The following is a 10,045-nucleotide window of genomic DNA, read 5'->3' on the forward strand; positions in this document are numbered from 1 at the left end:
ATAATGAATTTTGATAATAATAATAATAATGGGTTAATATCATTTTTATAATGCATTTTGCAAAAGTTACTTATTGGATCATTTGTTTTGCAAAATAATAAATTAGACATGTATTTTTTTAAGGAATAATTTCATAAGGCATATTTTTTGTAAAATATTTATATTTTTACGTTCAAAGAATGTTTTTTTACAATTTTACGGTTTTCTAAAAAATAACACGAAAATAACATAAAATCAACAAGAAAACAACATGAAAATAACAACAAAAAAACAACAAAAAATAACATACATATAACAAAAAATTAACAACAAATGAACAAAATTTCAACATGAAAAGACCGTATTTTATGTAAATAAAATCAATAAAATCGTAAAAATATTTAAAATTCCGTGAAACCGTATTTTTGTTGTTTTTTTGTTGTTTTTGTGCATTTGTGAAAAATAACCTTTTTTTTAAATGGTACAAAATAGTATCATGTACTCAAATTTAATTTTTTTTTTAATATAACCAATTTAAAGATAATTTCTAACACGAATAAATACAGAAAATACATCCAGTTTTGTCATAATAATTTAAGATCGAGTTTTTATTAACTTTTATTTTTCAAAAAAAAAAAAAATTTATGGTAATGTTTTGTATAATTTTAGAAAATGTAAGATTTAATTTGTCTTTTAATAAAATAGAGGGTTTAATCGATATCTTTTGTAAAATAGAGGATTGAAAATGTTATTTAGTTTCTTAATAATAATAATAAAAGATGTTTTATTGTATAGTCCTAAAAATCTAAATCCAAACTAGACAACAATCTTATTATATCCTCTAGATCATTGAAAAAGACTCTCTTTTAAAAAGTAGTAACAATTGCATAAAAGTTAAATTCAACAACATGGGCATTGTTAAGTCTAGAGTACAATTCAGAAACTATTGTCAATATTCACCTTGCATAATTGAGAAGTTACTTACAAAATAAATAATCACACAACCAAAAACTACACTAGAAAGCTTCTTTGAGTTCAGTTCTCTGCTTTTTTTTTCTTAATTTTTGATTTGATTCTTGTTCAATATTTGATCTCTCATTTTTTAAGGTAGTCATGAGTCACTTAGATTACATGCCTTATTCATTGCCTATATGTATGATATGAGTCACTTAGATTACATGCCTCATTCTTGTTCAATATTTTTTGGAATTGTCTAAAACCGAAAGATTACAAAAGAAATCAGAACAGCGTGATCCCTTATAATTGGAGGAAAAATAAATAAATAATAGTACCAAAATGTCATAAAAAAATTATTTTTAAGGTATTGAATGGTCTAGTTCAATGTTTAGACATTTTGGTTCAATACATACAAAGTAATAATCCAAAAAACAGAGGCAAACTTGTTGTGAACTCCACACATGTTTACAATGAATGGGATGCCGATACGTATATAAGATGAGAAGCTGGTGACATTACATTACACATATATCTTTTTGTATGAAGTTACAAAATTGACCATTAATACTCTCTCCCAACGAGATTATTTACAATAGCACAACAACAGAGATAATAAGAAATAATAATTATACTCTCTACCAGCCAATCTTGATCCGTGCACTATGCCAAGTGTCAAAGGCATTTACGACTTCAAGGCAATACTTTTTCTTTTTTCTTTTCTTTGGCTCAAAATAATAATAAGCCAGACCACAACTCGGGTATAACACTCTTTAAGCCATTGTAACAATAATCTGAGGAGAATGTATATGATCAACCTCTTTCAACTAGAATCTCCTGTAATGATCCCTGGTAAAGAATGGATGCCTAAGGGCTTCACGAGCTGTTAGCCTGTGAATAGGATCATATCTAAGCAGACCTTGCAAAAGGTCGATGAGTTCCCCGGCCGAGTGGTCTACATGCTGCATTATTAGATTCTGCCAATGCCAAAAACTTGAACATTTAAGACTCCAAACTCGGATACAAGAAATGTAAAACAATGGTGTGTATAGAGACAAACCTGAAGACGGGGTAACTTCAGGACGGCTTTGATACTTTCACGAGAGGTTGCTCCTTCTGGCCAGTCCAATCTACCCTTTTTCACATACTTATTGGCATGATGACTGACCAAGTAGCGATATTATGTAACAGAGATACAAAGAAATTCATTAGAAAAGATGAACTCCAGGTTTTCTTAAAACATCAGTAGAGATATCTAAATGGCACATACTCTGCTCTTTTAAGCATATGCTGTGGTAACGGGCCTAATGCCCTCTCCATCATTGCTAGATGTTCTAAGTTCTCATGTGTCTGAAACAATGCTTCTCCCTGCAATCGATTATAATATTTCTTTTAAGTTCTTTCCTATGGTAATTTATATCTAGCATATAGTTGATAGATGAACATTCACAAGACTCCATAATATTATGCTTACCGAGCATAATTCTACCAAGATACAACCAACACTCCATATATCACATGGGTAATTCCATCCAAGTCCTGAAAAGCATGGCGTAAATATGATAACAAAGATGAAAAAGGGTAGATTGAACAGGAAAACAACGCAGCAGTTCATACCAAGAATCACCTCAGGAGCACGATAGTGCCTTGTAGAGACAATATAGTTGTGTTCTTGATGTTCATAGGCTGTGCTACCAAAATCAATAACCTTAATAGCGCTAGATCTTGGCAACCTTTTATGGAAGATTCCTTCCTTGGGTGATCGAGAAGAGACCTGAAATAATACGTAAAGAGCTTATTCACTGATTTTTACATACAAAGAAAAAACAAAATTAAAATTTGGAATAATGTCAACCAAAGAGTTGCATTGCATGACTAATATCAAACTAAAGGACTTCTGTGTTTTAAATTTAAGAATAAGGGAAAGCTAATTAGATTGGGGGAAAAAATCAGCTATAGGTAAACTTACCTTGTAGTCGGGCACTTTCACATATTCTGAAGACACAAAGAGTATGTTCTCTGGTTTCAAGTCAGTATGAATGAGCCGCATATCATGCATGACTGCAAGATTTATAAATCAGAGCTAAACGTAAGTACTTATAGCACTACACAATTTTATCATAACATTCTTCAGAAAGTACAGCAGTACGCAAACTTATAATTTTTTTTTAAACAAAAGCTTAATATTTCGTTATAATACAACAAAAGAAATTAGAAAAAAATAATAGGAACATTGGAAGTAACAACTACTCACATGCTACACATTCCAACAGTTGTCGACCAAGCTCACGGACAAGATCAACTGGAAACGGGCGATAATTATTTTTCCTCAGAAAATCATATAAACTTGGTCCAAGCATCTCAAATACCTGTCAAGATCATTTACATTCAACAAAAACTCTTAAACCCCAAAAAAAGATAATTGTAAAGCTGGGTAATTGTGTCAATAAAAATCAGTTATATACTTACAATACATATATGGTTGCGATAGTCAAACCAGTTCCGTATTTGAACACATCTGCAAAGAAAAAACCCACATAACAATTAACATAAATTTCATTTTGATTAAAAGCCTCAGATATAATCATTCAATAAACCTAACATACCGACTGCCAGTTCTATCATATTTTCCAAGCAAATGTAAAACATCAATTTCAATCATTGCTGCTTCACGATATTTTTTAATACTTCTCACAACTTTTATTGCCACCATCTCCTTTGTCTCCCTATCCCAGCATTCCAAAACCTGACCAAATGTACCTATAGAAGGAATCTATGATGTGAGGAGAATATAAAAAATCAAATACACATCCTTACAATACTCCAAAAAGAGAAATCTAAATTCAGCAACAGGCAGCTCACCTTCACCGATTTTTCTGTGGATTTTATCTGCACATACAGAACCAAGAGTGTAAGTTTAAGCATAGACATAAAACCTTCAAACAAATATAGTACTTAAGAAATAAAGCCATCAAGTTTAGATTAAAACAAGTAGCAAATAATGGCAGACTGTAGGCATGTTCTTGATTAAAAAATTTGGAAAAGATAGTATGTCAAAAAGATTTGTAAAATATAATAATACGTAAATAATGTGCTATTTTTAGTATAGATATACTTTGTTACTCAATTCATTTTGTGTCTTCTTCAGGGGATGAGAGGAATATTATTGCCATATTGTGAGAGATATTTAACAAATTCACATATAAATTTCTAGTCACACAAGAGAAATAAGATAACAGAATCTAACATACATAGCTTATCAGAATAAATGACTAAACATATTCAAACGTTTGTGAATCCTGCAGGCATTGGATAGTGCTTAAGGTTTCCCAACCCCTAACAACTAAAACCTTATAATTTCACCAAACATAGAAAACCATTGAGAAAGTGACCAAAAATCAAAATGCATTGGGAATGTGGTTAGTAAATCTTCAATAGCAACAACAAGAACATAATAAATGCAAATAAACTCTTCAATGGTGGTTGAATTTAATTACAGCGAGAAGTTAAATTCTCTCCGAGCGCAAACATGTAATGCCCATCTTTGTCGTCTTCTCGCCATGGGGGAGAGCTTCTTTGAGTCAATCCCTTAACAAAAAGACTAGGATGGTCTGGGAGTACCCTTGAAGGTCCAAAGCTTGTCCCATTTCCACCATCTTGTCCACAAAACAAGTCTGACTGAGCCTACACACAACCATTTGTTCATACTCTACTAAACATATACTTATAAGAAAACTTATCCCTCTACCATCAACTACCTTAATAAAAAAATCCTCATCTTTTTATCAAATCAAGCAAGCAGAAAAGGCAACGCAGGTAGCAAACCAAAAGTACTAGAATTAACCAAAGGTATGACAATAGATTAAGAAGTTTTTCCAAATTTCTAATCCTCACATGTCTATAAAATCAAACACGGTTTAACGAAAACCAATTATTACACTGAAAAGGGGTCAGATATAGAAAACAAGTTTTGCATATCTTTTATGTCAATGATAATCTAAACAAAGTTTGATGCTTTATATTTAACAATTCCCCAACATAATGCTCCCTCCTGATCTAAAATTGTCAACTTTTTAGATCTTCAACTAAGATTTCAATTATGTGGAACCGTGAATAAACATAAATAGATCATTAATTTATAATTTACCAAAGCTATAAAGGAATAGAGTCATATTCTAAATAAACAGTGCAATTTTGATTACTCCCCCAAAGCAGTGAGATTTACATGGTATTGAAACTCAATTGTAAGAAAATTCAATTAAAATAAGCAAATGGAGAGTACAAAAAGCGCATAGAAGTATCGATTCGAGAAGATTTGAAGGAAAGAAAAAAATTGGGGTACCTTTGCATTAGATTGGGTAACATCCCAAGCAAACCTAGCCTTCTTCCTTGGACGACGATCTATGTGAGAGAGGGGAAATTCTGTCAAGTAGTCCATCTCCATCACGTAGACCAAACCCTAATTTTAGATTTTGATTCAGTGATTCAGATTGGTCGTACCCAGAGATCCATGGGGTCTCTGTACCGGAGAGAAATAGCCCTAACCTATGTTCTACTATGAGCTACCATGAGTCGTTGGATGAGTTGACGAGGATTAATCTGGACCGTTGTTCGTTCTATTTAGCTCTCGTATTTCAACCCTGGTTAAGTTAAGTTGCCTTTTTCTTTTTCATTTCTTTATTTATTTTTATTTTCCCTAATTAGAATATACTATTCCGATGCCTTAATCCTTATCTTATTACACCTCTTCTTCTTTTTTTCCTTGGAAGGAATATTACAATTTATTTTTTATCCTTTAATTCATTTGTATTGTTATTGGACCAAGTGGTTTGTAATTTTTTATATTATTTATTAAATTAAAATATTAATATTAAATTATACTAATAATAGTATGTTAATTTTTGTAGTGTGTAGCACATTAAGATATCCCTTAAAATTTCTTAATTCATACATACCTTTTTTTTTTGAATGAAATTAATCTATACTTTTGGTTTTCCAATATTGTTATTAGACATTAATGTATGAGAACAAGTAAAGTGTTACTCAGTTTTGTTGGGGCTCCGTAATACCATTTTAACTATACGACAAACCGACTATTTAACTGTATTTCATTGACTTTGAAAGAATAAAGTGTGGAGACCATCACAAGTAGGTGCTTTCAAATGACTCATGTCAAAAAAAGTTGTTTTAATTTCATCATCTGTGACTTCCTTTTCGAAACACAGAACATCAACATCTGTAAGATTATGGACCTCTCCTCTACAAGCTACTGCGGTAAGGGTTTGGTCTGAATCTCATATTGAGATCTTAATGCCATAGGCGTCTCGCACCACGTAGAGGTGATAATTTGCAATTGGTTAGTGAAATTACATAAAAATGATTACATTAAATTATATGAGACCCAATATGTAATTGCACTAGAAGCGATATGACAATTTGGAAGGCGTTAGGCATCACTGGTGCCTTTTAGCATTTCTCTTTAATTAACCATGTATTGTGTAACACCCTAACCTCTAAGGACGCCACATATGTACTTTTATAAAATAATTTATAATAATATACTAATAGTTTAATTAATTTTTTTTATTTAAATAAAGTTTACTAAAATAAACTTTTAAAATAAAAAGGTTACATCAATAAATATTTCGTTTCAAAGATCTCCTGTTACAAAAGTTTTACAAAAGGTTTAATACGGAATTTTTATCCAAAATACTATACAGATACAACACCAAAATATTCCCTGACAACTCAGCTCTGCAATCCGGATAGATTGAAATGTACATCTATCGAAGATGAATGCTAACTCATGGCTGCCCTAATTTACCATTGCCCTTACTTGTATTAAAAAGTACTTGTGAGTTACAACGACTCATCGAGAAAAGTAAAGCAATAATCACATGCCGACATACAAGTAATTCCAATCAATTACATATAAGTAGTATAAATAATCACATATGTAAAATAATTCAAAGCTACACAATTATATGTCTAATAAGACAAGCTGTAATGGTTACCTCATAAAGTAAGCCTATCTACTGTTGCCTAATGAGACAACCTTGATAAGCCTAACCAGACATCCAATGTCACTACGGTCTCAATTTAGAGTAATGACTCTTTGCATTGAACTTTAAACTTCACAAACCAACCAGAACTCAACCAATTTCAACCACATTCTCTATGATAGCCTATTAACATCAATACAACAGATAACACAACTCAAGCAACACAAAACTCCATCTATCCAAATCTGCCATTAGAGCTCAAGCTTGAGTTCTCATGAACTCAAGCTTGATCTCTCAACCAAAACCTGCAACAAAACATAACAAACAACTCTATAATACTTAAATTTAAGCTTGAAAACTTACTGTAACCTATTGCAACCTAAACAAAAATAAATCATTAAAAACTTATAAAATTTCAAACTTTAAACCCTAGACATTCAAGGAGAAACTAAAACAAAGGTTACCTTGATCATATCTTCCACGATTCTACCTTAAACTCAACTGAAAACCTTGAGGAAATTGATGAGAAAGGGTTTGAAAAATTTGGCTAGAATTGAGTCTCTTGGTCCTTCCTTACCCAAGTAGAGAGAGAGAGAGAGAGATAGAGAGAGAGAGAGAGAGAGAGAGAGAGAGAGAGAGAGAGAGAGAGAGAGAGAGAGAGAGAGAGAGAGAGAGAGAGAGAGAGAGAGAGAGAGAGAGAGAGAGATTGTGTTTTTTCTTCTTCTTGATTTTCCTAAGTCTATCAACTAAACTAATGCATTCTAATATTATCTACTAGTATCACCAACACAAACATCACTACTAAAGCCAAAAAAAAAAACTTAATTAAAATACTTTTTACCTACTAAATTGGTACTTAAGTAAACATTAATCTAAGAGTAAATTGGTCATAACCAATTACCCCGAACACCCTGACAAAACCAATACTAACTAAACTTATCAAAACCAACAAAAGAACAAGCTAATATTGTTGTGACATTTTTGGCCACCTATCAGGTCTCCACGGTTGTTGGGCCTAATAATATTTTTATTTCACCAACAACATATACTATACTCATATATTCCAATAAAATTATTGTAATTCATAAGTTACGCTTATTTATTCATTTGTATTAAAATTTCTATTTACCACAAAATATGATCAATAAGATCATATTTCTACCTGTTAAACTCATAACACACTTATTATCTCATATGTTATAAAATATGCTCTATTATTAGAATTTGATTTCTGAGATATTACAACTATTCTTTTCTTATAGAAATTTCATCCTCAAAATTTACCTGAACAACTCGAGATAATGCTCCTGCATCCGTGACTCTAATTCCCAAGTTGCCTTGTCAACTTTGGTGTTCCTCCATAGCATTTTAACTAGCAGATTTGTCTTGTTCTGTAGCACTTTTTCTTTCCTATCCAACACCTGGACATGTTGTTCTTCGTAGGATGAATCTGTCTGAAGCTCAATATCGTCATAACTTAGAACATGTGTCGAGTGTGATACATACTTCCTTAACATAAAGATATGAAACACGTTATGAACTCTATATAAAGCAGGAGGTAAAGCTAGCCGATAGACTACTTGACCTATTCTTTCCAGGATCTCAAAGGAACTAATGAACCTAGGGCTTAGCTTCCCTTTCTTTCTAAATCTCCGAATTCCTTTCAAACGCGACACTCGGAGAAACACAAAGTCCCCAGCCTGGAACTCAATATTCCTACGCTTCGGATCAGCGTAGCTTTTCTGTCTACTTTGTGAGGGGAGCATATGAGCTGAGTTCTTTTCAGTAATCTCACTAGTTCTTTGGATCGTCTCAGGTCCAAAATATCTTCTTTCACTGGCTTGATCTCAGTGAATAGGTGACTGACACTTTCTTCTGTACAACATCTCGTAGGGTTCCATGCCGATAGTGAATTTTCCGGTGACATTGACTTTTCCGATGACTATATCTGCTTCGATAACTTTTTCGACGATATTTGTTATTAAAATTTTTATCAACTTTATTTATAGTTTTTTTTTTCAAATTTACGGTTTGGGTTTCTAAAGTGGTTGCAGCGCTAGGTTCAATAGGGGTTTCTATGTAGAATTCCGTAAAAATGCAAAAAAAAAAAAAAAAAACTATTTTGAAGTGTAAAAATGAAAAAGCCCCACTTTTTTATTAGTACATATATACAAAATTTTTTATTCATTTTTACGGTTTTTTAATAAATATTTCATTTATATATAACATTGATTTTGTTTTTACAAAGATACAACTCATACACAATCATAAAAAGAAGCAGTACAAATACTATAAAATTACTTTAGTGTTATATATTATTATATATATATATGTACTTTAGCAAATTTTTTTATATATACAAATTATTTATATACAAGTATGCAATATTGCATTTATATGAAGGGTGATATAACATATAATTATTATTCATGATTTTTTGGCTACTTTTAATGTTTTCATTTGGTCATTTTGCTCTTATTTGATTCTTTGTCTTTCAGCCAACATAATAATTTATTTATATACAGAGAATGATAAAGTACATGTTTTGGAGTATTTTACAATGTTATTTCATTTTCGAAAATAAGAATGAAATAAAAATTTATAGCTTAAAAAATCAAATGATGTGTATAATGATTATAATTTCAAATAAGAAATATTTGTTGTATGAGACTGAGCTGCTTTAAGGTTTGATAATGTGGTTGTTGTATATGAAATTGAGTTGTGCTACATGTTGTATAAGATTGGATTGGACATGGTTGTTGTATATGATATTAGGTTGCTAACATAGTTGATGTATAAGATTAGATTACTAACATAGCTATTGTAAGAGTTGTTAATATGGTTGCTGTATGAGATTGGGTAGTTGTAAGAATTGCTAACAATATAGCTTATGAGATTGTGTTGCTATAAGGGTTGCTAACATAGTTGTTATATGCTATTCATGAGTTGCTATAAGGGCTGCTAACATGGTTGTTATGAGATTGAGTTGTTGTAAGTGTTGCTAACGTAGTTGTTGGTATGTGATTGAATTGTTGCAATTACTGCTATAACATAATTGTTGTATGAGATTGGGTTGCTAATAAAGTTTCTATATGAGAGGGTTACTAACA

At 31.4% G+C, this 10,045-nt stretch overlaps 1 protein-coding gene and 1 long non-coding RNA gene across 3 annotated transcripts; both read right to left on the bottom strand.

The window, feature by feature from the left end:
* Nucleotides 1-1,276: 1,276 nt before the first annotated feature.
* Nucleotides 1,277-5,637, bottom strand: LOC115713838 (serine/threonine-protein kinase AFC1). Of its 2 annotated transcripts, XM_030642321.2 has the most exons (12): nucleotides 5,276-5,637; nucleotides 4,431-4,617; nucleotides 3,796-3,822; nucleotides 3,540-3,693; nucleotides 3,403-3,451; nucleotides 3,188-3,302; nucleotides 2,903-2,994; nucleotides 2,551-2,707; nucleotides 2,408-2,472; nucleotides 2,204-2,301; nucleotides 1,994-2,096; nucleotides 1,277-1,910 (listed from the first exon to the last, which is right to left on the bottom strand). In XM_030642321.2, the coding sequence occupies exons 1-12, from the start codon at nucleotides 5,375-5,377 to the stop codon at nucleotides 1,761-1,763; spliced, it is 1,299 nt and encodes a 432-aa protein (XP_030498181.1). In that variant the 5' UTR covers nucleotides 5,378-5,637; the 3' UTR covers nucleotides 1,277-1,760. The 2 variants fall into 2 exon arrangements, with proteins under 2 accessions (XP_030498181.1, XP_030498182.1); XM_030642322.2 differs by lacking the exon at nucleotides 4,431-4,617 and having other exon boundaries at nucleotides 5,276-5,402.
* A 908-nt stretch (nucleotides 5,638-6,545) lies between these two features.
* LOC115714997 (uncharacterized) lies at nucleotides 6,546-7,845 on the bottom strand. Its single transcript, XR_004011157.2, has 2 exons — nucleotides 7,400-7,845; nucleotides 6,546-7,240 (listed from the first exon to the last, which is right to left on the bottom strand). It is a non-coding gene; the product is annotated as an uncharacterized LOC115714997 (long non-coding RNA).
* Between the last annotated feature and the right edge of the window lie 2,200 nt (nucleotides 7,846-10,045).

Source organism: Cannabis sativa, chromosome 4 (genome assembly GCF_029168945.1).
Source record: "Cannabis sativa cultivar Pink pepper isolate KNU-18-1 chromosome 4, ASM2916894v1, whole genome shotgun sequence".
NCBI lineage: Eukaryota > Viridiplantae > Streptophyta > Magnoliopsida > Rosales > Cannabaceae > Cannabis > Cannabis sativa.